Raw genomic sequence first — 25554 nt, forward strand, 5'->3', positions numbered from 1 at the left:
GCAGCCTCTGGCCGCCGCCAGTGCCGCCGATGCAGATGCCGCCGAACTCTGGTGCACCTGCTCCTCCGGCTGCACCTGCTGCTGCGCCAGCCCCTCCTCCTCCACCGCCTCCTCCACCTGGCCCGCCGTCGCTACCGCCAGCACGCAAATCGCGAAGCTCCATTTTTGACGCCCGTCTGCCGCCGCTGCCGTCCTTGCCGCTCCTGTCCGCTCGCTCTCGTTCGCAAAGTGTTCACTAGTAGGTGGACTTTTGCATGGTCTTGTTCTAGTTTAGGAGGCTCCCGGGATTTCCGCTTTTTTTCCACGGGTCGCTAGCTTTTTTGGGTGCGCTTTGGTTTTCGCTTCGCCCGCTATCTGTGAGTCGCCATCTATCGCCGCGCCCGCCTCCCACAAATCGATGGTCCGTCAGCTGATTGCCCGCCCGCACCCGCTTTTACCTTCGCGCCAATAAGCTCATACCAGCTGGCGCCGGCGTTTGGCGGGAAAGGTGTCGTCATTTGAATTTCCCGCCCCTAATATAAAGCTTTCCACTTAGCCTTATTCATAATATTTCAAACTTGGATATACAAATTCCACTACTTCTAAAATCTAAAATGTGGCTTTTTATAGAAAAACTGAACCTGAACATGAACATAAGTACATTTTTTAAAACATAGAAGCCCCTCACTTTCATTCAAAAACCTGTAGGGAAGCACTTCCATCCATTTCATCAGTCGCATCTGGACATCTGTAGAGATCAGAGCTATGTAAAGCTTTTCCATTAAAAAAGTAAAAAGCAAAAGCAAATTGTTTGGTTTAACTTAAAAATTTTCAATTTAATCGTGCGTTCTCCGTGTTGGGTCTGCAGTTATCGATAGTGCGATTTTTATCGGCCAAATCCCACCCCTAGATAAGCTCTAGCGAATTCAAGTTCTTTTTAGTTCGAACGGCGCTAAAGGATATCTGAATCGAAGACAGTAAAAATCACAGGCAGTCAGGATGGTAGTTGACAAGCTGCATCCCCTGGACGATTGCCAGCTGTTTGCCGATGTGAAGGAAAAGCTGAATAATTATTCCATGAAAGTAAAGAACCTAAGTTTAATACCGTATATCAGCGGTAAGTCGGCTTTTCACCGAATTTTGTTGTCGTTGGTAACTCAAAATGGGAAACTCCGCAGAAAAAGACATGCATACCATGGGAGTTTGCTGCCAAGTGCAAATGCCCCTGATTGAACATGATCTTATCGTCCTGCACAAACCCCCGACTGGTGGTCTTTTCTTGGTCGCGGAGTGTGTGGGCCCGGAAGCCAAGAACCACTTCCGCGGGCTGTTCGCCTTCCTCCTGGTCAACTCCGCCTCACCTAAATGGTTTCGGTCACCTAAATGGGGCCCGCAGTGCGCTCATCTGAAACAGCTTCCGATGTTGCCCCAGTGCCTCACCGTAGCCATATACCTGCGCTGCGCCATGTCGGACGTCCTCGAGGAGTTCCTTGCTTGCGGCCCCCGCTGGCTCACCCAACAGTACTTCGAGACCGTCGACCAGGTTATGACGGAGATCTACTACAAACACTCCGACGTCATTACTCGTCTCTGGTCCTGTCTGCGCGCCGCCGGCGACGCCATCGTCTTCCGCAACATCGCGGAGGCCAACGACGTGCTGATCCCGTTCATCTCGAGCATGCTGAAGCGCCACTTGGTGTTCGAAGAGGAGGAGTTTTGTGAGCTGCACCCGACCTACCGCAAGGCCTACCTGGCAGAGGCCATGACCCAGATGATCGGTGTCGTTCTAAGGGCCCTCGATGAGAAGGTCGTGGGGCGCCCGAAGCCGTCGTACTTTGCATTCTACAGCCAGCTGGGCAACGATCTCTCCGACTCCTATCAACCGGATCCGAGGCCGGATCTGCGCCGCTTTGCCAAAGTCGTGTTGGACGCCCTCCAGCGCGTTCTGTATTTGGTGCCCGTCATCAACTACTTGGACTGGGTGGAGTCTGGGTCGCCGCGCCAGGAGCACGTGTGCAGCCTATCCAAGGAGTTGCTCGGTGAGCTGGAGAAGCCGGAGAACGCCGAGCTGGCCAGGCACTTCGTTTGCGGACAACTCAAGCCCTTTGCCGAGATCGCCACCCTGGAGCAGCCCCTTACCGCGAGTATCGGCGAGCTGCTCAACTATCTGGATGGCAAAGGAGAGGCAGAGCCGTCAGAGGAGGAAAAGGTGGTCGGACTATCTGAGCTCTTCAGCCGATCCATCGCCTTTGGCAACGATGAGTGCGTGGCCACCATGCGCGGCCACTTGGAGCTGTTGACCGTGGAGCACGGTCGCATCATAATCGAGTATCTCGGGCAGGTCGTGCTGGCCAGGCAGGCGGAGAAGAGGGAGCGGTTGGCGCAGATCATGAACAGCTCTGACGAGAAACCCTACATCTTCGATCTCTCGGAAACTGTTTCGGACGACGACGACGACGACGACGAGGAGGAATACGACCAGCTCATCGGCCTTGTTCTGCGCCCGATCTACAACGCATGCACCCCGGAGGAGCAGGTCTCGCTGCTCGAGACGCGCGACGAACTGAATGTCACCCACTTCTTCCACTTCGAGGGCGGCGCCCACCAGGAGAATCGCATCCGCTTCTTCAACCAGCTGGAGCTGAGCGGCGCCTTCCCCATGTCCGAGTTCCTACTGCTGTGCTACGAGCGGCCGGTCGAGACCTGGCTGGATCTGGCCCGCCTCGCCATGACCCACAAGCGCTTCGGTTCGCTTTTCTGGCGCATCGCTCTGCTCTGCCCGCGCCATGCCGTGCACCACATGGACAAGTGCGCCAGCAGCCTCATCCTGGACGAGCGCCTGCTCCAGAAGCCCAACGCCCAGAACTTCTTGCTGACCTTGTACGGTCGCCTGCTGATCCTCAACGGATTGAAAACTGATTCTAACTCCAAATGCTACGTGAACCTCAACGGCGGCGAGTTCCCGTACGGCAGGGAGAAGCTGAAGCATTGCATCAACTCGTACCTGAGCGCCTGTGCCGCAGCCCTCGGCGAGTTCGGAACAGGCCCGGAACCGAACTACGCTATTCTTGAGTGCATCTTCGGCGTGCTCATGCAGATCCACTTCTTCGAGCGGCGTCTGCGGGAGATCTGCCGCGAGCAGCTCCGGATCATGGAGCTAGACGGTTCTGTGAATCCCGAGGACCTAGACGAGGCCAGAGACTATGCCGAGATGCACGCCAGCATGTCGGGGTGGCGCCAGTGCCACTGGGGGCTCATGTCCCAGATGATGCGCTGCATGGACCAGTTGCGCTGGAATCTCTCAAACTTTGACCCGGAGCGCGTTGGGCTCCTTTGCATCGCCGTGAAGTATTGGAAGCTGAACATGCCCCTGATGCTGTATGTCGACGAGGGTAAGTGTCTGTCCGTTTCTTGAAGAAATCCAATTCATTGTATCGCCTTTCCCACAGATTTGCGCAGGAAGGTGACTGAGATGGCCTTGACCCTCAGCCACTCCGACCTCTATGTGGCCAAGGAGCTGAAGGTGCAGTCGCCCAACTATCCGCAGGAGTTCATAGGCCTGGTGACCCAGGCCTCTGCCCAGGAGGCCACCTCCCTCTTCCGTCGCAGCCTGGAGGACCGCAGGGACCAGGCCATTTGGTCCGAGCTAAGCAAGCTGGTGGAGCAGGCCGATTGCGCCCCCGCCTTCGGGGCCTTCAGTTTCCTGTTCCGCCGCTACATGGTCGCCTTCCGCAAGCACCACCAGCGTCGCCCCAAGGGGAAGCAGTGCCGCGTCGAACGACTGATGGCCATCGTGGCCCTGTCCCCGCATCCGATTCGCGAGGAGACCCGAAAGCTGGCCGAGAAGATGCTCACCAGCCAGCCAGGACAGCGTGCCATCGCCGCTGAACGCGTCCAGAAGCCCCTCGTCGCCAAGGCCGCCACTCATTAAAGATTTAACGGAAGACTCACTTCTCGCCTCGCAGGCAGAGTATTTAATATTTATAAGAGAACATGACGTGTGATTTTGGTAGCTTTTTGAAGAATTACCAAGCAAATAGTCCGAAATAAACTATTTCCGAAACCAAGTATTAATATGATACTCCTAACTAAATAGTTCTACACAAAAGCCAATGAGTCTCAGAAAAAGTGCGAAAGAGGAATCACCGTGGAACGTAACGGTCCCGGCCGGGCCTCCGCGGCCGCGCTCGAAGGTCATTATGCGCCCTTAATTTCTTAGAGGTTAGCTCTCAGCTCCCAGCTCCCAGGGGGGAGAGAAGCAATACCCACCGTAGTTCCAGTTGAGCAGGCCGTGGTACACAATGAATCCGAGGACAAGGAGCAGGGCCACCTTCTTGGCGTTGGTGGCGTTCAGCTGCTCGATGAACAGGTCCGCCTTGGTGGGCAGCCTCTGGCCGCCGCCAGTGCCGCCGATGCAGATGCCGCCGAACTCTGGTGCACCTGCTCCTCCGGCTGCACCTGCTGCTGCGCCAGCCCCTCCTCCTCCACCGCCTCCTCCACCTGGCCCGCCGTCGCTACCGCCAGCACGCAAATCGCGAAGCTCCATTTTTGACGCCCGTCTGCCGCCGCTGCCGTCCTTGCCGCTCCTGTCCGCTCGCTCTCGTTCGCAAAGTGTTCACTAGTAGGTGGACTTTTGCATGGTCTTGTTCTAGTTTAGGAGGCTCCCGGGATTTCCGCTTTTTTTCCACGGGTCGCTAGCTTTTTTGGGTGCGCTTTGGTTTTCGCTTCGCCCGCTATCTGTGAGTCGCCATCTATCGCCGCGCCCGCCTCCCACAAATCGATGGTCCGTCAGCTGATTGCCCGCCCGCACCCGCTTTTACCTTCGCGCCAATAAGCTCATACCAGCTGGCGCCGGCGTTTGGCGGGAAAGGTGTCGTCATTTGAATTTCCCGCCCCTAATATAAAGCTTTCCACTTAGCCTTATTCATAATATTTCAAACTTGGATATACAAATTCCACTACTTCTAAAATCTAAAATGTGGCTTTTTATAGAAAAACTGAACCTGAACATGAACATAAGTACATTTTTTAAAACATAGAAGCCCCTCACTTTCATTCAAAAACCTGTCGGGAAGCACTTCCATCCATTTCATCAGTCGCATCTGGACATCTGTAGAGATCAGAGCTATGTAAAGCTTTTCCATTAAAAAAGTAAAAAGCAAAAGCAAATTGTTTGGTTTAACTTAAAAATTTTCAATTTAATCGTGCGTTCTCCGTGTTGGGTCTGCAGTTATCGATAGTGCGATTTTTATCGGCCAAATCCCACCCCTAGATAAGCTCTAGCGAATTCAAGTTCTTTTTAGTTCGAACGGCGCTAAAGGATATCTGAATCGAAGACAGTAAAAATCACAGGCAGTCAGGATGGTAGTTGAGAAGCTGCATCCCCTGGACAATTGCCAGCTGTTTGTCGATGTGAAGGCACAGCTGAAGAGTTATTCCGAGAACGTAAAGAACCTACGTTCCATAATGTATTTCAGCGGTAAGTGGACTTTTCGCCGAATTTTGTTGTTGTTGGTAACTCAAAATGGCAACTCCGCAGGAAACGAGAATCATATCATGGAAGTTTGCTGCCGAGTGCTATTGCCCCTGATTGAACATGATCTTATCGTCCAGCACGCACACCCGACTCTTGGTCTTGACTTGGTCACGGAGTGTGTGGGCCCGGAAGCCAAGAACCACTTCCGCGGGCTGTTCGCCTTCCTCCTGGTCAACTCCGCCACAGAGTTTCCGTCACCGGACGCTAAATGGGGCCCGCAGTGCGCTCATCTGCTGAACCAGCTTCCGCTGGTGCCCCAGTTCATCACCGTAGCCATATACCTGCGCTGCGCCATGTCGGACGCACTCGAGGAGTTCCTTGCCTGCGGCCCCCGCTGGCTCACCCAACAGTACTTCGAGACCGTCAACCAGATTATGACGAAGATCTACAAAGACCGCTCCGACGTCATTGCTCGTCTCTGGTCCTGTCTGCGCGCCGCCGGCGACGCCATCGTCTTGCGCAACATCGCGGAGGCCAACGACGTGCTGATCCCGTTCATCTCGAGCATGCTGCAGCGCCACTTGGTGGTCCAAGAGGGAGAGTTGCGTGTGCTGCACCCGACCTACCGCAAGGCCTACCTGGCAGAGGCCATGACCCAGATGATCGGAATCGTTCTAAGGGCCCTCGATGAGAAGGTTGTGGGGCGCCCGAAGCCATCGTACTTCGCAGTTTACAGCCAGCTGGGCAACGATCTCTCCGACTCCTATGAACCGGATCCGAGGCCGGATCTGCGCCGCTTTGCCAATGTCGTGTTGGACGCCCTCCAGCGCGTTCTGTATTTGGTGACCGTCAACAGCTACATGGACTGGGTGGAGCTGAAGTCGCCGCGACTGCTGTACAACTACCAGGAGCACGTGTGCAGCCTATCCAGGCAGTTGCTCGGTGAGCTGGAGAAGCCAGAGAACGCCGAGCTGGCCAGACACTCCATTTGCGCACAACTCAAGCCTTTTGCCGAGAGCGCCAAGACCCTGGAGCAGCGCCTTACCGAAGTGAGTATCGGCGAGCTGCTCAATTATCTGGATGGCGAAGGAGAGGCAGAGCCGACAGAGGAGGAAAAGGTGGTCGGACTAACTGAGCTCTTCAGCCGATCCATCGCCTTTGGCAACGATGAGTGCGTGGCCACCATGCGCGGCCACTTGGAGCTGTTGACCGTGGAGCACGGTCGCATCATAATCGAGTATCTCGGGCAGGTCGTGCTGGCCAGGCAGGCGGAGAAGAGGGAGCGGTTGGCGCAGATCATGAACAGCTCTGACGAGAAACCCTACATCTTCGATCTCTCGGAAACTGTTTCGGACGACGACGACGACGACGACGAGGAGGAATACGACCAGCTCATCGGCCTTGTTCTGCGCCCGATCTACAACGCATGCACCCCGGAGGAGCAGGTCTCGCTGCTCGAGACGCGCGACGAACTGAATGTCACCCACTTCTTCCACTTCGAGGGCGGCGCCCACCAGGAGAATCGCATCCGCTTCTTCAACCAGCTGGAGCTGAGCGGCGCCTTCCCCATGTCCGAGTTCCTACTGCTGTGCTACGAGCGGCCGGTCGAGACCTGGCTGGATCTGGCCCGCCTCGCCATGACCCACAAGCGCTTCGGTTCGCTTTTCTGGCGCATCGCTCTGCTCTGCCCGCGCCATGCCGTGCACCACATGGACAAGTGCGCCAGCAGCCTCATCCTGGACGAGCGCCTGCTCCAGAAGCCCAACGCCCAGAACTTCTTGCTGACCTTGTACGGTCGCCTGCTGATCCTCAACGGATTGAAAACTGATTCTAACTCCAAATGCTACGTGAACCTCAACGGCGGCGAGTTCCCGTACGGCAGGGAGAAGCTGAAGCATTGCATCAACTCGTACCTGAGCGCCTGTGCCGCAGCCCTCGGCGAGTTCGGAACAGGCCCGGAACCGAACTACGCTATTCTTGAGTGCATCTTCGGCGTGCTCATGCAGATCCACTTCTTCGAGCGGCGTCTGCGGGAGATCTGCCGCGAGCATCTCCGGATCATGGAGCTAGACGGTTCTGTGAATCCCGAGGACCTAGACGAGGCCAGAGACTATGCCGAGATGCACGCCAGCATGTCGGGGTGGCGCCAGTGCCACTGGGGGCTCATGTCCCAGATGATGCGCTGCATGGACCAGTTGCGCTGGAATCTCTCAAACTTTGACCCGGAGCGCGTTGGGCTCCTTGGCATCGCCGTGAAGTATTGGAAGCTGAACATGCCCCTGATGCTGTATGTCGACGAGGGTAAGTGTCTGTCCGTTTCTTGAAGAGATCCAATGCATTGTATCGCCTTTCCCACAGATTTGCGCAGGAAGGTGACTGAGATGGCCTTGACCCTCAGCCACTCCGACCTCTATGTGGCCAAGGAGCTGAAGGTGCAGTCGCCCAACTATCCGCAGGAGTTCATAGGCCTGGTGACCCAGGCCTCTGCCCAGGAGGCCACCTCCCTCTTCCGTCGCAGCCTGGAGGACCGCAGGGACCAGGCCATTTGGTCCGAGCTAAGCAAGCTGGTGGAGCAGGCCGATTGCGCCCCCGCCTTCGGGGCCTTCAGTTTCCTGTTCCGGCGCTACATGGTCGCCTTCCGCAAGCACCACCAGCGTCGCCCCAAGGGGAAGCAGTGCCGCGTCGAACGACTGATGGCCATCGTGGCCCTGTCCCCACATCCGATTCGCGAGGAGACCCGAAAGCTGGCCGAGAAGATGCTCACCAGCAAGCCAGGACAGCGTGCCATCGCCGCTGGACGCGTCCAGAAGCCCCTCGCCGCCAAGCGCGCCGTGAAGGCCGCCACTCATTAAAGATTTAACGGAAGACTCACTTCTCGCCTCGCAGGCAGAGTATTTAATATTTATAAGAGAACATGACGTGTGATTTTGGTAGCTTTTTGAAGAATTACCAAGCAAATAGTCCGAAATAAACTATTTCCGAAACCAAGTATTAATAAGATACTCCTAACTAAGTAGTTCTACACAAAGCCAATGAGTCTCAGGAACTATACAATAAAGAATATTGAATAAAGAATTTCCAAAATATTTTTTTAAATTTATTGGTACATTTTAGCCAAGTTAATTATGTTGGTTTATTTTATTTAATCATTTTTAAAATTCAAATTCGATAAATCGGAAAACTGCCAATCGATAACCGCCGCCTCGGACTATCGCCCCACATCCACCACCAATCGTCAATAAATAAATTGACGTGTCAGAAGTGGATGCAGGCCCTGCCCCTGGAGACCCTGGGAACTGGTACTGGCTGCTGGACACTGAGCGAAAACCGGAGGCATGGAGTTCCTAAAGAGCGGCATCAAGACGGTGCTGGGCAGCACGGAGCCGGGCCAGCAACCGAGTGCTGCCGAGACGGTGGAGAAGCTGGTGGACCGCGTCTACTCCTCCACTCTGCTAGAGGACCGGCGCGACGCGTGTCGGGCCTTGAAGGCGCTCTCCCGCAAATACCGCATCGAGGTTGGCGCCCAGGGCATGCCGCCCCTGGTGCAGGTGCTCCAGAACGACGGCCAGGATGCGGAGATCATTAGCTATGCCTTGGACACTCTTTGCAATGTGGTGACTAGCGAGGAGTTCGACGAGGAGGCGGACAACCCCACGGTGTCTGTCAACGTGGGCGAGCAGTTTACCGAGATGTTCATCAAGACGCCGGAGCATGTGACCCTGGTCATGGGCTACCTCGAGGAGTACGACTTTCGGGTGCGTCGAGCCGCCATCCAGTTGATCACTTCGCTCATATCGAATAAGACGCGCGAGCTGCAGGACCTCATCCTGGTCAGCCCCATGGGCGTGTCCAAGCTGATGGACCTACTCACCGACAGCCGCGAGGTGATCCGCAACGACGTGCTCCTTCTGCTGATCGAGCTAACCAAGGGCAACTCCAACATCCAGAAGATCGTGGCCTTCGAAAACGCCTTCGACCGACTGTTCGAGATTGTGCGCGAGGAGGGCTGCTCCGACGGCGGCATTGTGGTGGAGGACTGCCTCATACTGCTCCTCAACCTGCTCAAGAACAACTCGAGCAACCAGCAGTTCTTCAAGGAGGGCAGCTACATCCAGCGCCTGGCTCCCATGTTCGAGCTCTCGCCCGACACAGAGGACGCCGGCTGGTCGCCCCAGAAGGTCTCCAACTTCCACTGCCTCCTGCAGGTGGTCCGTGCCTTGGTCACGCCCAGCAACCAGCAGCAGGTGGTGGCCGCCTGCCAGCGAGTGATGCAGAAGTCGCGCCTGCTCCACGCCCTCTGCGAGATCCTGATGAGCAGCGGCGTGCCGGCCGACATACTGACGGAGACAATCAACGCCGTCGCCGAGGTGGTGCGCGGCGACCGTGAGAACCAGGAGGAGCTCGGCCGGGTGATGGCACCAAGCAGTCCCCCGCGCCCCGCCATTGTCGTCCTGCTGATGTCCATGATCAACGAGAAGCAACTGCTGGCCCTACGATGTGCCGTGCTGTACTGCTTCGAGTGCTTCCTGTTCCGGAACTCGGATGGCCAGCGGGCCGTGGTACAGACTCTGCTGCCCTCTAGCGCCTCCGACGTGAGCGCCCTGTCCACGGGCCAGCTCCTGTGCACCGGACTCTTCTCCACAGACGCCCTGGCCAATTGGTTCTCGGCCGTGGCCCTGATGCACTCGCTGGTGGAGAACGTGGCCCTCAAGGAGGAGCTGCTGCGCGTGCTGCTGGCCACCCCGGGAGGCCAGAAGCCCATCACCCTGCTGGAGCAGTGCACCAATCTGATGCAGCAGGAGCGCTATCGGCTCCAGAGCAAGGTGGGCCTGCTGATGCTGCTCAGCCTGTGGCTGGCACACTGCCCGGGCGCCGTCAAGGCCCTGCTGGAGACACAGGGAACCATGGCCTACCTGACAGCCCAGCTGTGCTCCAACGAGCACGACGAGCGCGAATTCCTCGTCCAGGGCATGTGCGCCTTCCTCATGGGCTTGTGCATCCAGTTCAATGACAACTCCCTCGCCGGCCAGAAGCGCGAGGACATCAGCCAGCTGATCATCAAGCGGATCGGCCAGGAGAGCTTCTGCAGCAAGCTGGCCGAGGTGTCGCGCCACGAAGCCTACAGCCGGGCTTGCAAGCAGGCCCAGATCCGGGCCAAGTCCGCCGGAGAGCTGCTGCTCGACTTCGAATACTGCAAGCTGTACAAGGGCTTGGAGGCGCTGATAGCCAAGCTGGTGAGCGGATTCGACGTGGACGGCATCGAGCTGACCGAATTGACGCTCAGCTCGGAGGCCTCGGCCCTGGTCTCCCAGTACAAGGGCATCATCCGGGGCATGGACGCCCAGATCCAGACGCTTCAGCAGTCGTCGAAGGAGCTGGAGCAGGAGAACAGCGAGCTGAAGGAGAAGCTCCAGGAGGAGCAGTCGCTGAAGGCGCAGCTCTCGGACCAGAACACTCTGCTTAAGGCGCAGCTGAGCGCCGCGGGCCAGCCGGCTCAGCCCCAGGCCGGTGGAGCGCCTGCGACGGTTCAGGCCCCGCCGGCGGCCAGCGAGGAGGAACTGAACGCGGCCCGTTACCAGGCCAACATGTACTTCGCCGAGAACATTCGGCTGACGAAGGAGCTGGAAACCCTTCGGCAGCAACTGGCGGCGGAGAAGCAGCGGGCGGATGCAGCCCAGGAGTCCCTGGCAGCCACACAAAAGGATCAGGAGGACCTCCTCGAACTGCTGGCCGACCAGGAGGCCAAGCTGACGCGGTACGAGACCGAGAGCTCGCCCAACCAAGTTCCCAGTTCCCACGCCCAGGAGCAGGAATCGATTCTGAGATAAGAACCGATTCCAGGATGATCTGCAGGCCCCTTCAAGCTGCCCGACTGCCCAGGAATCTTCTCCTCCCAGCATCTTATACACACATTCTATTTGTTATTTATATACTACGTACCGATGAATATATGTATGTCTAGATAGAACTTTGAATCCTGTCCTCGGCGGCGACTCCTCCATGTAGAAAGAGACGGCACCCTGCATCCATCTCCCTCTATATGACGGGTCCTCTATATGTCGGGTTTATATCTCTGCCGATTTTCATCCGATTCTCGATCGGATTGCACCAAACGATTTGTGGTTCGATTCCCCATGATTCTGCATCAAAACCTGAGAACAAATTTTTGGATCGATTTTTTTCAAAATTTTTATGACGGTCCCCCTTTATAAACGGGGATACCCGTATTTGGCCCACAGCGATGCCTATATCTTTGTCAATTTCAATCCGATTCTTGATCGGTTTGCACCAAACGGTTTCTAATTCAATTCCTTACAATTCTGTGTCAAAATCTGAGAACAAATTTATTGATCGATTTTTTTTCAAAATTTTTCTGATGGTACCCCTTTAAAAGGGGGGATACTCGTATTTAGACCCTATCCATGACCATATCTTTGTCAATTTCAATCCGATTCTTGATCGGTTTGCACCAAACGGTTTCTAATTCAATTCCTTACAATTCTGTGTCAAAATCTAAGAACAAATTTTTTGATCGATTTTTTTCAAAATTTTTCTGATGGTACTCTGATGGTAATAAAAGGGGGGATACTCGTATTTAGACCCTATCCATGACCATATCTTTGTCAATTCATATCCGATTCTCGATCGGCTTGCACCAAACGATTTCTAATCCAATTCCTTACAATTCTGTGTCAAAACCTAACAACAAATTTTTTGATCGATTTTTTTCAAAAATTTTCTAATGATACCCCTTCAGAAATGGGAATATCCGTATTTGGCCCACTGGGATGTCTATATCTTTGCCAATTTCAATCCGATTCTCGATTGGCTTGCACCAGAAGATTTCTTACTCGACTCCCTACAATTCTGCATCAAAAACTAAAAAAAAATTTTGGAATAGATTTTTTTCAAAATTTTTTGAACGTACCCCTTGAAAAGTGGGGATACTCGTATTTGGACCCTATCCATGACCATATTTCCGCCGATTTTCATCCGATTCTCGATCTGCTTGCACCAAACGATTTGTGGTTCGATTCCCCATGATTCTTCATCAAAACCTGACACCAAATTTTTGGATCGATTTTTTTCAAAATTTTTATGACGGTATCCCTTTATAAACGGGGATACCGTATTTGGCCCAAATCGATGTCTATATCTTTGTCAATTTCTATCCGATTCTCAATCGGCTTGCACCCAATGATTTCTCTTCCAATTCCCTACAGTTCTGCTTCAAAATCTGAGAACAAATTTTTTGATCGATTTTTTTTTAAATTTCCTGATGGTACCCCTTGAAAAGGTGGTCATATGGTGGACCCTATCCATGACCATATCTTTGTCAATTTCCTTCCGATTCTTGATCGGCTTGCGCCAAACGATTTTTAATCCAATTCCCCACAGTTCTGCATCAAAACCTGAGAAAATATTTTTTCCCCGATTTTTTTCGAAAATTTCTGATGGTACCCCTTCAGAAATATAGATACTCGTATGTGGCCCACTTCAATGTCTATATCTTCCCCAATTTTGATCCGATTCTCAATCGGCTTTCACCCAATGATTTCTCTTTTCATTCCCCACAGTTCTGCATCAAAACCTGAGAACAAATTTTTTGATCGATTTTTTTCAAAATTTTTCTGATGGTACCCCTTGAAAAGTGGGGATACTCGCATTTGGACCATATCCATGACCATATCTTTGTCAATTTCAATCCGATTCTTGATCAGTTTGCACCAAACGATTTTTAATTTAATTCCCCACAATTCTGCATCAAAACCTGACAACAAATTTTTGGATCGATTTTTATCAAAAATTTTCGACGGTTCCCGTTTGAAAGAGGGGCTACTCGTATGTGGACCATCTCCATGATCATACCATTTCCAGTTTTCATCTGATTACCATTCTCTATTGAAAACCTTGGATCGAAGTTTAGGATCAATTGATTTTTCCAATGGGTTCCCGAAATTGAAGACTCCTGGGGCTTGTCTATATCTTGTCTAATTTAAGTCCGATTCCTGAACAGACTCTCCAAACAGCTTCGCTTGGCATTAATTTGCGTCAAACCCATTGATTTTCCACATCCGACACAAGGCAGGTGATCCAATATGACCCCTTTAACTAAATCTATATATACACCAAGCTATAGAACTATATCTCTATATTTGTAACTGAAGTCGCCGTATATAGAGAAGCAGAATCATGACCCAACACTCCCTAACTCCCATTCTCGCAGAGAAGCAGAAGGTAGGTTCCAGTTCAGGCGACAGAGTCCAAAGAGGGCTGCACCCTGAGCACATGGTGCGCCGGACAGAGCCATAACCAACAAGCACACTTCACCAGAGATTCACACGAAAAAAAAATGAATAAAATAAACCGGAAGCGAGTACCGTTTCTGCACACATTTATTCATCATAAATGGGTTTGTAATTTCTTTTCTCCTCCCGTAGAGCATCGGGATGGACTACGATCTGGTGTTCTGCTTAAACAACGAATGTGGGACTTCGGTTCGCGGGAACCCTTTACTTCTTGTCACTCGAGATGGAGCTCTTGGACTCGCGGATGGAGGCGGAGCGGCGGCGCTTGGCCTCCTCGCGCTTGGCCTTCGACTCCTTCTTGCGCTGCACCAACAGCTTGGCGTAGTCGGCGGCAGCCTCCTTGGAAGCCTGCTGGCGCTTCTTCTTCAGGGCGATGCGGCGGTGCTTGCGCTGCAGGACGACGGGCGTGATGAGGCGCTGGATCTTGGGGGCCTTGCTGGTGGCCTTCTTGTTGTCCTTGGCGGGCAGAGGGCGGCGGACGACGAAGCGACGCACATCATCCTCCTTGCTCAGGTTGTAGAGCTTGCGGATCTTGCTGGCACGCTTGGGTCCCAGGCGGCGGGGGATGGTGGTGTCGGTGAGTCCAGCAATGTCCTGCTCTCCCTTCTTGATCACCACCAGAGCCAGCACCGACATGTTGGCGTCGACGATGCATCCGCGCACAGACTTGCGCTTGCGCTCGCCAGTACGGCGGGGACGGTAGCACGAGTGTCCCTTCTTCAGCAGCAGACGCACACGACCTGGTGGCACACAAACAGTGATTAGGGTATCTGGCGGGGGTACGTCCTCTCTACTTACCGTGGGTCAGCACACCCTGCTTCATGGGGAAGCCCTGCTTGTCGTTGCCGCCGGCGATGCGCAGCTGGTAGCCCTTCCACTCATCACCCAGGATGTCGACCTCGACGATCTGGCCCATACGCTTCTCGTAGAAGACGCGGAGCTTGTGCTCGTCCACCACCTCGAACAGTTTCTGGCACCCCGTAGCGGGATAGGACACGTTGAGCTGCAACAACACACATATTCGGGTTAAACATATACTCCATATCAATGTACACAAATATCTGAAACCGGCGGCGGCGATTCGGTGATCCACAGATTTTAGGCCAATCACTGAACGTTTTGTTGCGGGAATCGTTTATTTCACTAGGACAGTGCCTGGGCCATTTGTTTTTCACTATATTTCCCATCGTCCGCCGCCTTATCTGGCTATTTTCACAAAATTTTAGCACACCTTCATATCGTCGTCTGTTTGCAAGCAACGCAGAAAAAAAAAGAATCGAAAAAGAATCGAAAAACCACGTTGAAGGAAATCTGTGTGGCTGCAGCTTAGCCGGAGAAGTGCCTAAAAAATACCAAAAAGAAAGGTTATCGATAGCTGTGAGGCGTATTCGTGTCACGGGCGGTATATTATTGTTGGAAATTCAGACTTTCTTGTGCTAAAAATTTAAATGATCACATAGAAATACTGAAACAAATATTTAAGCCCTTAGCTTAAAGAAATATTAAAGGTTTATTGTACAAATTAAATAATATTCTACAATCTGATTAATCACGAACTTTGACATTTTTAAATTTATCGAAAATGTGACCCTGTTTGGGGTTGCCAGATCCCCAAAATGTATGTTTTGTTTTTCTTAAATCCCAATCCGCTGGCAACTCCAATACCCTGATCCAACACGTGCAGTGATCAAATTTATTCAAAATCATGGGCAAGCCGAAGAAAGCCAATGTGGCGACGGTTAAGAATGTTAACCTGGAGAAGCAGATCACCGATGGCAAGGTGGCCAAGGCGAAGAACAAGGACAAAGTGAAACTGCGGGCGGAGGAGTCGCCGGTAGGAAATATGGGATTCCCATCACGCCTCAAGGGCCTTCGAATTAATCCTCTCCCCTTTCAGAACATTGATGCCCGGAGCAGCCAGAAAATCCTGGCCGCGGCCAAGCAGCAGCAGCTCGAACTGGACGAGGAGAACTTCCCCAGCCTGGTGACTGTCAAAAAGGTCAACTTCAACTTGAGTGAGTTCAATGGCAGGGTGTTCTTTATGTTCCACTAACTGGTCAACTCTGGTCCCTTAGATGATCCCACCGCAGACAAGGAGGATGAGGAGGTCAACGAGACAGACTTCATGGCGGACCTGGACATGGACGATGAGGATGTGGCCGCTTTCGAGCGATTCCAGAAGCCGGCCCAGGAGGGCAAGCGCACGCTCCACCTCTCCAAGATAATCATGCAGAAGATCCAGGAGAAGGAGGCCGACATACACACAAAGATCTCCGACGAGGGCTCGCTGAAGATCGAAGATATCGATCCCAAGGTCAAGGAGATGTACGAGGGCGTGCGCGACGTTCTGAAGCGCTACCGCAGCGGCAAGATTCCAAAGGCCTTCAAGATCATCCCAAAGCTGCGCAACTGGGAGCAAATCCTCTTCATCACAGAGCCGCACAACTGGAGCGCCGCCGCCATGTTCCAGGGCACCCGCATTTTCTGCTCGGTGCTGTCCCAGGCCATGGCCCAGCGATTCTACAACCTGGTGCTGCTGCCTCGCGTGCGCGACGATCTCTGCGAGTACAAGAAGCTCAACATGCATCTCTATAACGCACTGAAGCGCGCCCTGTTCAAGCCGGCCGCCTTTATGAAGGGCATCATCCTGCCGCTCCTGGAAGGCGGCGACTGTACGCTCCGCGAGGCCATCATCTTCGGCAGCGTGGTGGCCCGCAGCTCTATTCCCGTCCTGCACTCCTCCGCCTGCCTGCTGAAGATCTGCGAGATGAACTACTCCGGCGCCAACTCGATTTTCATTCGCTACTTCCTGGACAAGCGCTACGCCCTACCCTACCGTGTCGTGGATGCGGCAGTCTTTCACTTCCTGAGGTGAGTTTTGCAGTCCATGTGCAGTCCAGAGGCTTGTGATTGATGGATTTCCTTTCAGATTCGAGAACGACAAGCGGGAGCTGCCCGTGCTATGGCACCAGAGCCTCCTCACGTTCGCCCAGCGCTACAAGAACGACATATCCTCTGAGCAGCGCGACGCCCTGCTGCAGCTCCTCAAGTAAGTTTTTTACAAAAGGGATGTGTCTATTCCGTACTAATTGCTAACTTTCCCTTGGATTGCAGGAAGAAGTCACACTTCAAGATCACGCCCGACGTGCGCCGGGAGCTCCAAGCGGCCACATGCCGGGATGTGGAGATGATGGAGACCGACAACGGCCTGGCCGGGCAGCCAACGAAGATGTACACCGACGCGGATGTGGAGTACGAGGGCTGAGTAGGGGTAGGAGGGCCACTTCCTAGGATAGTTTAAGTTTTATTTTTTAAACCCACGCTTAGTCTTTATCTGTTAATATGTATATACAAATATACCCCTTTTCAAAGTCAGCGACTTGTATAAAAGCAATGGCATTTGATGGATTTTGAAATTTTTAATAGAAAAAAACAAGTGTGTCTTGTGTGTGTCGTTTTATACAATTTTTTTTTTGTTTTTGGTTTTTCGCGGTTCTGGTTATTGACAGAGGACGCCGACATTATACAGTATGTTTGTTGATTTTATAATCTCAATTTTAATTGTAATAATTATTAAGTACAATTATGTGTAACCAAAATGTTTCTAAAAGTTTCGTTTCGTCACTTTTATTTAGTCTCTAAGTATTGTTTCATTATCTCACTCCAACATTGTGTTTTGTTTTGTTTTGTTTTCGATTCTCATATAATGGCATACTCCAGGGATCAGATCTGGGACTGATTTGGGTCGGGATCAATTTGAATAATTTACAATAACTACACTGGACCATTGAAATTAGTTTACCCAAGTGCTTTTGGCCTCGAGGTCTATAAGTATTTTTGTTTTTCGTATTTTTCAAGCCGAGCTTTTGTTTCCAAAGAGAAAGTGTGTGTTTCGAACCGATCTTAAAGCAAGATGACTGTAACGATTCAGGGACAAAGCTAGGATTCAAAAGCCTTCGATAAGCAAACAGTAGGCATGGACAGAAATCATAGTTTCCTCACCGCGCGCCCATGTCGAGAAGAGCGGGAGAGACTCACTCACTTGCTCCTTGTAGTTTTCGATTTTTGTATATTTTTTTATTTAATAGAATTACGTGTTACTGCTCTTGGCTTGGGACCTGGGGACATACATACATATGTATATCCATAAATCAATCCACCTCCCTTTACCCTTGGTCCGAGTGGTAGCTGCTGTCCAGGTGACTCCAAAAAAGGATACCATAACAAATATAGAGTGTAAATGTTATCGTTCTCTTGAGGCCCTTGAATGGTCTTTGGTTCCGCAACCGAATTAACAACAATTAAACGATATGTATCCATTTTGAATGGCACAGTTATGTTAACGTTAAACATTTTCTATGGTTCCTTGGGTTTCCCTCCACCTCGTTCTCGTTCTCGTCTTCAAAACTCCTCAACTACGTTAGCTTCTGGCTTGGCTACAATCACAAACGAAACAAACACTAATCAACAACAGACAACAGACCGGGGATAACAAGGAACAGAACGAACCCAGGCTAATGAAGCTACAACTGCGACCGGAGCCGCTCGATTACAATTAGAGTGATCCCAACTGATATGCTGTTTGATTTCAAGAAGCTACAACCATTTGTGTCTTTCGTTTAACAAGGCCTTGGTTCGGAAGTGTATACATAATATATCTTTCGTAATATATAATATCGGGGCGTAATAATGGGGCGTTTCAAGCGACAAATACATAAGGGACTAGGCATGGGGCTAACAAAGAGCTAAACGGACGCCTCTCAGGTGCGGTCTCTACAGGATCAATATGCAGCCAACATAAACACGGCCATTGCAATACAAATTTCGATTCGATTACGATGTTACATTAATTAATTAATTATAATAATGCCTTGTTCTGTTCGATCTCTAGCTCTATAACCGAAAACTGCAAAATCAATTCTCATCTATATAATAGTACATATATACTATTCGGTTGCGAGATAGAACTTCTGGTTTGATTTTCCTTTCCTTTCCTTTGGCTGTGTGTTAGATCTTCGATTTCTCTGGTTTAAATATACTTGACTTAAGCTTAGTATTCAGTTTATGCTATTTATCGTATGTTAAACAACCCATGATTAGAGTAAAAGTCGAAAATGCAATCCTGGACAAGATACTTTGGTGTATTTGCATTTTCCGCCAGCCGCGAGCCGCGATCCCACTCTATCGTCATCGCAACCCCCAAGACCCGGCCATCCCGCTTCCGGATAGTCCGGAAACGAGCCTGGACATGTATCCTACTAAAAACACAACCATCGTGGGTATGGGGATGCTGGCCCTGATGCGGCTCCCGTTCGCGTGCTGCATCGCCGCTGGCTCCTCACCTGGAACAGAGCGATGGTGTCACTGGAACAGCTCGGACGACAAGGATACTCACCATTCAAAACGTGGACCATCACCGTCTCGGTAATCTCGTTGCCCAGCATGCAGGTGTAGTTCCCAGTGTCCTGGCGATTGGCGTTGGCAATGTACAGGCGACTCAGTGCTCGTCCAGGCAACATGTCCGTCTTCACGCTGAAAATAGCAGAGATAGCAGAGGTGGGTCAGGGAAAGTTCAAGCTGCTGGAGCGGCAGGCCCACCTGATTCCCCCGCGGCTGGTGTCGTAGTTCAGCAGGCGCGGCCCGTGACGCCAGGTTATGTAGGAAGAGGGGTGTGGAATCTTCGAAATGACGCACTGCAGCTCGATGGTGCTGCCAGCCTTGTAGTACTTTTCCGGCGTGGCCGAGCCCCGCTCGTCGAGGATTTCCACGTGAGGAACTGCAAGCAACGAGAGTTAGTGAGGGCCAGGAGTATGGATCACTTAGTCCCACCAATTATCGTCAGGTAGACGAGCAGGACGAGCGGCGGATGCGAGGACACCTGGCACTCGTAGGGGCCCTCGTCCCGCTCGTTGGCGAACTGGATCAGTAGCTTCCAGTCATTGGGCTCCTCGAACTCCAGGGAGTAGCGCGAATCGCCGCTGTACGTGTGCTGGCCAAAGGTGATCAGGGTGAGGTCCTCGCCGCGCCTCCGCATCCAGGAGACGGTCTTGCCCTGCAGATCGTTCACCCGGCAGTGGAGGTACACGTTCGAGGACAGCTGGGTGCTGATGTTCAGCGTGGTGTACGGATCGGCGAAGAACGGAAACGGCTCGTGGGTGGTCGTTTCGGTGACCTCCAGCTCCTCATCCTCGGGCGTGTCGGTGAACGGTGAGGAGAACTCCTGCCAGAAGTTCTTGGGGAATGTGTCGAACGGGTCGCCAGCTCGCGGTCGTTTTACTTCGGAAGTGGAATAAAATAATAATAAAATAGTGTAATAAAATATTAGTTAAGTTAAGTTAAGTTAAGTTAATAGTCACTCTTGGGTAGACACAGAGTGTGTGTGTATTTGGAGATTATAGAAGGCTTGTGAAACTCACATGTTGTCGACGTGGAGCCCGAGCCGATGTGATGGAGTGAGGAGTATATAATAGCCAGTATCCAAAATAGTCTCGATCTCATCACTGAAAAGCGTAGGAACATGAAGGAATTCGTTCGTTCAGGTCCTGTGGCGCCACTCACCGCAGGATATGCACATAGACACGCGCCTGTAATCTGTTCTATATCGATCCAACTGCATCAGCGTCCCACTGCATTCCGAAACGTCCGGATATAGCTGCGACTAAGGTTTCACTTCTTATCGATTGGGCTTCGAGCACTTTCTGGACATATTGTAAGCTCTGTTTTCCCTGGCAATCACATTTGCAGCCAGTTGTTTGCCTCCAATTGTTTTTCTTTTTCTGCAATCGCCTCTATTTCTTTATTTTTTCAGACGAGAGAAAATGGGGAAAGGACGAGATGCTTTTATTAACTGGCTCGTGTTGCGTGTGTATTTATATTATTTTGCAACTGCTGCTCCTGGCCCAGGCTGCCCCATTGGACGGCCAATAAGCGAGAATGTAGGTCAGGGCATTCTCTGCGCATGGCCAGCATCCAGCTACCAGACACCAGTCCCCGACCTAGCCACCCACAACTCCCACTTTTCGCACCACGCAATGGGCCATAAACCACGGCCGACACTTACTAATTGCGACACAAAATGCGTTATATCCTCAAAAACTGTCCAGAAAACTGATAATCCCGTTTTCGGCTCTCCTTGAAGATCAATCCAGAAAGGATGGCTGTGGTGATGGAGTCTCTGGATGGAGTTGCGGCCTCCCAAAGACAATGCCGGGCCGTAGACGTTGTTGTTCCCTCACCCACAATTACTGCGGCACTGATTCCGCTCCGGAGTGCCAGCATCTCTCTCGGCGTGAGCCGTTCATCCCTGCGTCGCAATTTTTGAATCTTCAGTTAATTGGAGATAATTAATTTATTTTTTAACCAACGGAATGGTAAACAGCGAAAGGAGAGATCAAAACAGAACTTAAATTATGTTGGTTTCAAAAGTTTCCTTGTTTGAAATTTAAGAGCTGGTAGGCGATATTAATCGTTGTCCTTAAAAGCGCCACTTTTTAAATTAAACTGAAAAAATAAATTAAAAAAATAAAAAAACAGTAGTAAAAGGTAATAATTAAACTAACCTCAGAAAAGCAAAATAAAGAAATGATCCCAGTGAAAAACAATCATAGTGGATCAGAAGTAATATTATTCCATTATCCATGCATTGTCCACGGGAGCCCCATTTGAGACTTCTTTGAAAGTCCCGTTAGAAAATATGGCGCGATAAGAGCCTCCATTCAGCAGCGATCACTGGGTGACTGTTTGGCGAATTGCTGCATTCTCCTGACTGTTCTAGCAATATATTGATCAGTTCTCCTTGTAGAATGCTTCAAAATTAATAAATATAGAATTATTTATATATTTCAGCCAAAACATTTGGAAAAATAAGCTTGGCCCGCTCTAGTGCGACCGTATTTCAAAACAATTACAATTAGAACTATCGATATATCGGCTAAGAAAATGTTGCCGGGTTTTTTGAATTTAAATTATTTGAATAGTTATAAATGAGAAGGGATATTTTAATATTATAAATATAGGTATTCATAACTTATCTTAGCGTTTAACCCAAATTAAATAAAACAATTACCCAACTTCTATTAATTAAATCTAAATGAATTGTTAAATGAACAAGTTTTCAATAAAAATTAATTTAACCTAGTATGTACATTTAAATTGTTGCACGGCCAGACTAATTCCATTGACGCCACAAACAACCGTTAATCCAGCAGGCGGCCATTTTCCGGTCAAACTCATAGAAACTCAGAAGAATCATTTAAGATTGTTAATAGTTCCAATTAAAATTTCTTATCGCACATTATTCATGCTTCCTGCGCATGTGCCGTTATAATTCGGTGGAGGCTCTCCCAGCGCGTATGAGAGCATAGAATTCACACTGCCTGCCACACGTATCCACGCAGCGCCCGGATTCTTGGCTCTCAATCCCAGGCCCCCCCATAACGGTTCTTGTGTGAAATAATTTTACGGAGTACTGTGCCCAGCCGCCCCTATCTCTCTCCGCCTTCGGTGGTGTGATACAGTGGGGATATACATACATACATATATAAGGGAAAAATCGGGCGACGAGGATTGAGAGAGCGGGGTGACATAAGTGGGCCGTGCTCACCAACACTCACACACCCCCGGACTGTACACTGTAGCTGCCACACGGATAGGCGAAAGAACCGTTCACTCTCCGTCTAGCCGCCGCCATTTGACAATTGACATTCAATCGGTTCCTCGATTTGTTTTTATTTTGCCCCTTTTGCTTTAAGTTCTGCGATTTTAATATTCAAAGCGGCAAGCGGCACAGCGGTACAGCGGCGATTCAGACCCGACGACGGAGTGGATCCAAAGGCTGTTTAGGTAGTGTGTGGACTCGGCACAACCGCAAGCACAAGCTCAAGCACAACCACAACCACGGACGGACAGCGACGCCGGCAGCGTCAGCGAAAACTGGGCAGCACCACTGCAGTTTGGAAAAGTCGAAAACCGAAGACTCAGAAGCTATATAGCCGGCAGAGGCTACAGTAGGAGCCGGATCATCCCGTAATCAGTAATCAGCCAGTACCTGGAGGCACATTCTCATCCCCACACACAGCCACAGTGACAGGCAGCAGTCGACATGGACAGCGAGCTACTAAACATCCTCAGCGTGATCTCCATCAGCGTCGTGGGCTTCCAGGTGGTCCGCAAGGTCCTGCCCTGGATCTACGCCAATGTGGTGGGGCCCAAGGTGTTCGGTTCCTCGGTGAACCTGGCCAAGATGGGCGAGTGGGCAGGTGAGCGGGGCGGGTCCTGGGAGTGGGTAGTACACAGTGAAAAAATGTAGAGCCATTTTTTGCCTATTTTAAGTCATAGTTTTGGATAATTGTAAGGCAGTCCTTGGAGAGGGAGAAGTCTGTGACTAAAAGTGTCAGCTAGGATGTCTAGAACATAGTTTTAGGAACCTAGTTTTCTGTTTTAAACTTATAATAGTTAAGTTATGAATAGTTGCAACCCTTTCCCTAGTTTTGATTGAAAATTAAGACCTACATATATGGAATGTTATAGGCCATGGCAGACCAAACCATTCTATAAACTTTATATGTCGCCCATAATTTGATTAGGGAGCCAGCCCATACACATTTTTACCTGTGTGCGATAAGAAACCCAACATTTCCCCGACTGACTGATAACCCGAGAACCCCTACTAACGTGCGCCTCTTTCATACCTTTTCAGTTGTCACCGGGTCCACCGACGGCATCGGCAAGGCCTACGCGAAGGAGGTACGTAGCCCGATCTTGGCCAGCAGCCAAAGTCCAGAATGAGAAGCCAATGACTATGTCGTAGTCGATCGGAAAGGCGGCCAAGCTAATTAATGATTAATTACCCAAATGCTGAACCTTCGAGCGGCACCCACGATGACTTGGACATTGTCCGTCCACTCCCAAGTCGCCAAGTCGCCAGCCAAGTGATGAATCTGCACTTTGAAATCGATCTCCGGGCGCAAACATTCCCTAATAGTGTTTGCTTGACTGCAAATTACAGCACTTGCTGGGCAGCCCTTTACACCTGCATTCTTTGTTTGTTTTCGCAAATTGTCGAGTCGCGGCAGCTAATTTTTTCGGAAACCGGGCGGTTCCCAGGTCCCGATCTCTGTTTACCGCCCCCACTCGAAGCGATCTTCGCTAGAAGCGAGCGTCCAGAACACGTGGTGCTCGTGTGGAGGGCTACGCCCCGGTTGAGCATTATTATTCGGCCAGCGTCTGACGCAATGCTCTGGAAGGGGTTCCAATGTCCACTCCACACTTCGAGGTACTCCCTCTACCATGCCTTCTTAATGTACTTTCCGTTCGTCAATAATTTCACCTCCAATTGGGGGTCTTTATTGCGTTTCCACTCGAAAAATAAGTAGATCATTAGTCTTTTTGGAACGCTCTTTCTAAACGTTGACTTGGCAATAATATACAAAGTGCTGACCATTAAAAGCTAGGAGATTGGACCTATTTTAGGTTCAGAAAGGTCTTTTTAGGCTTTCACATTCATTTGAGACTATATTGCAACTTTGTCCCTTACCCTCAGCTGGCCCGCCGAGGACTGAAGCTGGTGCTGATCAGCCGATCGCTGGAGAAGCTCAATGCCGTGGCCAAGGAGATCGGTAAGCCAGGAGCCAACCCCAAAAGCAGTCACCTTTTCCCTAGAAACTCACTGACCGCGGCATACTTTCAGGGGACAAGTACGGAGTGGAGGTGCGAGTGATCGACGTGGACTTCACCGGCGGCGCCGAGATCTATGACAAGATTCAGGAGAAAACCGCCGGGCTGGACATCGGCGTCCTGGTCAACAACGTGGGCATCAGCTACAGCCATCCGGAGTACTTCTTGGACTGCTACAAGGCCGATCCGCAGTTCCTGCGCAACATTGTGGCCGCCAATATCCACTCGGTGACCCACATGAGCGCCCTGTTCCTGCCGGGCATGATTGCCAAGCGCAAGGGCGTGATCATCAACCTCTCGTCCACCGCCGGAGTCATTCCCAATCCCCTGCTGAGCGTGTACAGCTCCACGAAGGTGAGTCCTTTGATATCTTATTTCTGTTGCTAGTTACTAAAGAACTCTTTCCGGACAGGCTTTTGTGAACAAGTTCAGCGATGACCTGCAGACGGAGTACAAGGAACACGGCATCCTGATCCAGAGCGTGCAGCCCGGCTTCGTGGCCACCAACATGTCGAAGATCCGCAAGGCCAGCGTGTTTGCTCCCTCGCCGGAAACCTATGTGCGTTCCGCTCTCTCCACCCTGGGCATTGCCACCCAGACGGCGGGCTACCTGCCCCACGCCCTGCTCCAGCTGATCATTCACTTCACGGAGGCGGTCTTCGGCGACCAGTTCGCCCGCAACCTCGTTCTGAAGAACATCCTGGGCACCCGGAAGCGCGCCCTGCGCCGCCTGGCCAAGGAGCAGTAGGCCCCGCATCATTCCCAGCAGAATGGCATTTAGTTTCGAGGCGGGAGTCGGGTTGTGGACGAGGGGGAATCTGGCTAGTCATAGTTTATGATTACGAACGTGTCATATGAGCGAACAAGAGCCGAGAGCTTGAAATACCAAAAACTTTCCCAATAAACTAAGTCTAGTTAGTGTCAGCGAAAATTGGAATTTGTCGGACTTTTGCCGCGGCTGACAGACAATTGAATAAAGTGTGCAAACACGTGGATATAGGCACAACGCATATATATCCGGATATTTGTTTGTGGAAATGTGTTTGTTTTTTTCCACCCTCCAAAGGTTCTTGGGTTTTCTTTGTAAACAAGCATGTCGGAGTACAGATAAGGTCT

At 51.2% G+C, this 25554-nt stretch overlaps 7 protein-coding genes across 7 annotated transcripts; 5 read left to right on the plus strand and 2 right to left on the minus strand.

The window, feature by feature from the left end:
- Positions 1–808: 808 nt before the first annotated feature.
- LOC116655189 lies at positions 809–4046 on the plus strand. Its single transcript, XM_032452729.2, has 3 exons — positions 809–1096; positions 1158–3371; positions 3429–4046. The coding sequence occupies exons 1-3, from the start codon at positions 979–981 to the stop codon at positions 3908–3910; spliced, it is 2814 nt and encodes a 937-aa protein (XP_032308620.1). The 5' UTR covers positions 809–978; the 3' UTR covers positions 3911–4046.
- A 1043-nt stretch (positions 4047–5089) lies between these two features.
- Positions 5090–8443, plus strand: LOC6503871. The gene is made up of 3 exons (XM_032452728.2): positions 5090–5458; positions 5519–7756; positions 7814–8443. Exons 1-3 carry the CDS (start codon positions 5341–5343, stop codon positions 8305–8307), a joined length of 2850 nt encoding a protein of 949 aa, XP_032308619.1. The 5' UTR covers positions 5090–5340; the 3' UTR covers positions 8308–8443.
- Positions 8444–8677: 234 nt separating this feature from the next.
- Positions 8678–11420, plus strand: LOC6503872 (general vesicular transport factor p115). Its single transcript, XM_001963718.4, has one exon. It carries the CDS (start codon positions 8791–8793, stop codon positions 11281–11283), a length of 2493 nt encoding a protein of 830 aa, XP_001963754.1. The 5' UTR covers positions 8678–8790; the 3' UTR covers positions 11284–11420.
- A 2413-nt stretch (positions 11421–13833) lies between these two features.
- LOC6503782 (40S ribosomal protein S6) lies at positions 13834–15114 on the minus strand. Its single transcript, XM_001963719.4, has 3 exons — positions 14996–15114; positions 14563–14767; positions 13834–14504 (listed from the first exon to the last, which is right to left on the minus strand). The coding sequence occupies exons 1-3, from the start codon at positions 14999–15001 to the stop codon at positions 13969–13971; spliced, it is 747 nt and encodes a 248-aa protein (XP_001963755.1). The 5' UTR covers positions 15002–15114; the 3' UTR covers positions 13834–13968.
- A 268-nt stretch (positions 15115–15382) lies between these two features.
- Positions 15383–17163, plus strand: LOC6503873 (bystin). Its single transcript, XM_001963720.4, has 5 exons — positions 15383–15598; positions 15662–15779; positions 15840–16635; positions 16694–16813; positions 16879–17163. Exons 1-5 carry the CDS (start codon positions 15470–15472, stop codon positions 17027–17029), a joined length of 1314 nt encoding a protein of 437 aa, XP_001963756.1. The 5' UTR covers positions 15383–15469; the 3' UTR covers positions 17030–17163.
- Positions 17164–17207: 44 nt separating this feature from the next.
- Positions 17208–22202, minus strand: LOC6503781 (fibroblast growth factor receptor 3). The gene is made up of 9 exons (XM_044716793.1): positions 21909–22202; positions 21324–21569; positions 20825–21264; positions 20323–20558; positions 20181–20264; positions 19594–20040; positions 19363–19540; positions 19160–19296; positions 17208–19106 (listed from the first exon to the last, which is right to left on the minus strand). Exons 4-9 carry the CDS (start codon positions 20378–20380, stop codon positions 18952–18954), a joined length of 1059 nt encoding a protein of 352 aa, XP_044572728.1. The 5' UTR covers positions 20381–20558; positions 20825–21264; positions 21324–21569; positions 21909–22202; the 3' UTR covers positions 17208–18951.
- Positions 22203–22407: 205 nt separating this feature from the next.
- Positions 22408–25476, plus strand: LOC6503875 (very-long-chain 3-oxoacyl-CoA reductase). Its single transcript, XM_001963722.4, has 5 exons — positions 22408–23021; positions 23462–23508; positions 24305–24380; positions 24452–24792; positions 24851–25476. The coding sequence occupies exons 1-5, from the start codon at positions 22865–22867 to the stop codon at positions 25184–25186; spliced, it is 957 nt and encodes a 318-aa protein (XP_001963758.1). The 5' UTR covers positions 22408–22864; the 3' UTR covers positions 25187–25476.
- The last annotated feature ends 78 nt before the right edge of the window (positions 25477–25554 follow it).

This window comes from Drosophila ananassae, chromosome XL, assembly GCF_017639315.1.
Source record: "Drosophila ananassae strain 14024-0371.13 chromosome XL, ASM1763931v2, whole genome shotgun sequence".
NCBI lineage: Eukaryota > Metazoa > Arthropoda > Insecta > Diptera > Drosophilidae > Drosophila > Drosophila ananassae.

Coding starts and splice junctions, on each gene's coding strand:
- LOC116655189 (XM_032452729.2), top strand. CDS start 979: ATGGTAGTTGACAAGCTGCATCCCCTGGACGATTGCCAGCTGTTTGCC. Junction 1,097..1,157: donor TTTAATACCGTATATCAGCG/GTAAGTCGGCTT, acceptor GAAACTCCGCAG/AAAAAGACATGCATACCATG. Junction 3,372..3,428: donor GATGCTGTATGTCGACGAGG/GTAAGTGTCTGT, acceptor CCTTTCCCACAG/ATTTGCGCAGGAAGGTGACT.
- LOC6503871 (XM_032452728.2), top strand. CDS start 5,341: ATGGTAGTTGAGAAGCTGCATCCCCTGGACAATTGCCAGCTGTTTGTC. Junction 5,459..5,518: donor TTCCATAATGTATTTCAGCG/GTAAGTGGACTT, acceptor GCAACTCCGCAG/GAAACGAGAATCATATCATG. Junction 7,757..7,813: donor GATGCTGTATGTCGACGAGG/GTAAGTGTCTGT, acceptor CCTTTCCCACAG/ATTTGCGCAGGAAGGTGACT.
- LOC6503872 (XM_001963718.4), top strand. CDS start 8,791: ATGGAGTTCCTAAAGAGCGGCATCAAGACGGTGCTGGGCAGCACGGAG.
- LOC6503782 (XM_001963719.4), bottom strand. Junction 14,505..14,562: donor GCAGGGTGTGCTGACCCACG/GTAAGTAGAGAG, acceptor GTGTGCCACCAG/GTCGTGTGCGTCTGCTGCTG.
- LOC6503873 (XM_001963720.4), top strand. CDS start 15,470: ATGGGCAAGCCGAAGAAAGCCAATGTGGCGACGGTTAAGAATGTTAAC. Junction 16,636..16,693: donor GCAGTCTTTCACTTCCTGAG/GTGAGTTTTGCA, acceptor ATTTCCTTTCAG/ATTCGAGAACGACAAGCGGG. Junction 16,814..16,878: donor GCCCTGCTGCAGCTCCTCAA/GTAAGTTTTTTA, acceptor CTTGGATTGCAG/GAAGAAGTCACACTTCAAGA.
- LOC6503781 (XM_044716793.1), bottom strand. CDS start 20,380: ATGCAGTTGGATCGATATAGAACAGATTACAGGCGCGTGTCTATGTGC. Junction 20,265..20,322: donor GTCTATGTGCATATCCTGCG/GTGAGTGGCGCC, acceptor TACGCTTTTCAG/TGATGAGATCGAGACTATTT. Junction 19,541..19,593: donor CGTCTACCTGACGATAATTG/GTGGGACTAAGT, acceptor CGTTGCTTGCAG/TTCCTCACGTGGAAATCCTC.
- LOC6503875 (XM_001963722.4), top strand. CDS start 22,865: ATGGACAGCGAGCTACTAAACATCCTCAGCGTGATCTCCATCAGCGTC. Junction 24,381..24,451: donor TGCCGTGGCCAAGGAGATCG/GTAAGCCAGGAG, acceptor GCATACTTTCAG/GGGACAAGTACGGAGTGGAG. Junction 24,793..24,850: donor GCGTGTACAGCTCCACGAAG/GTGAGTCCTTTG, acceptor CTTTCCGGACAG/GCTTTTGTGAACAAGTTCAG.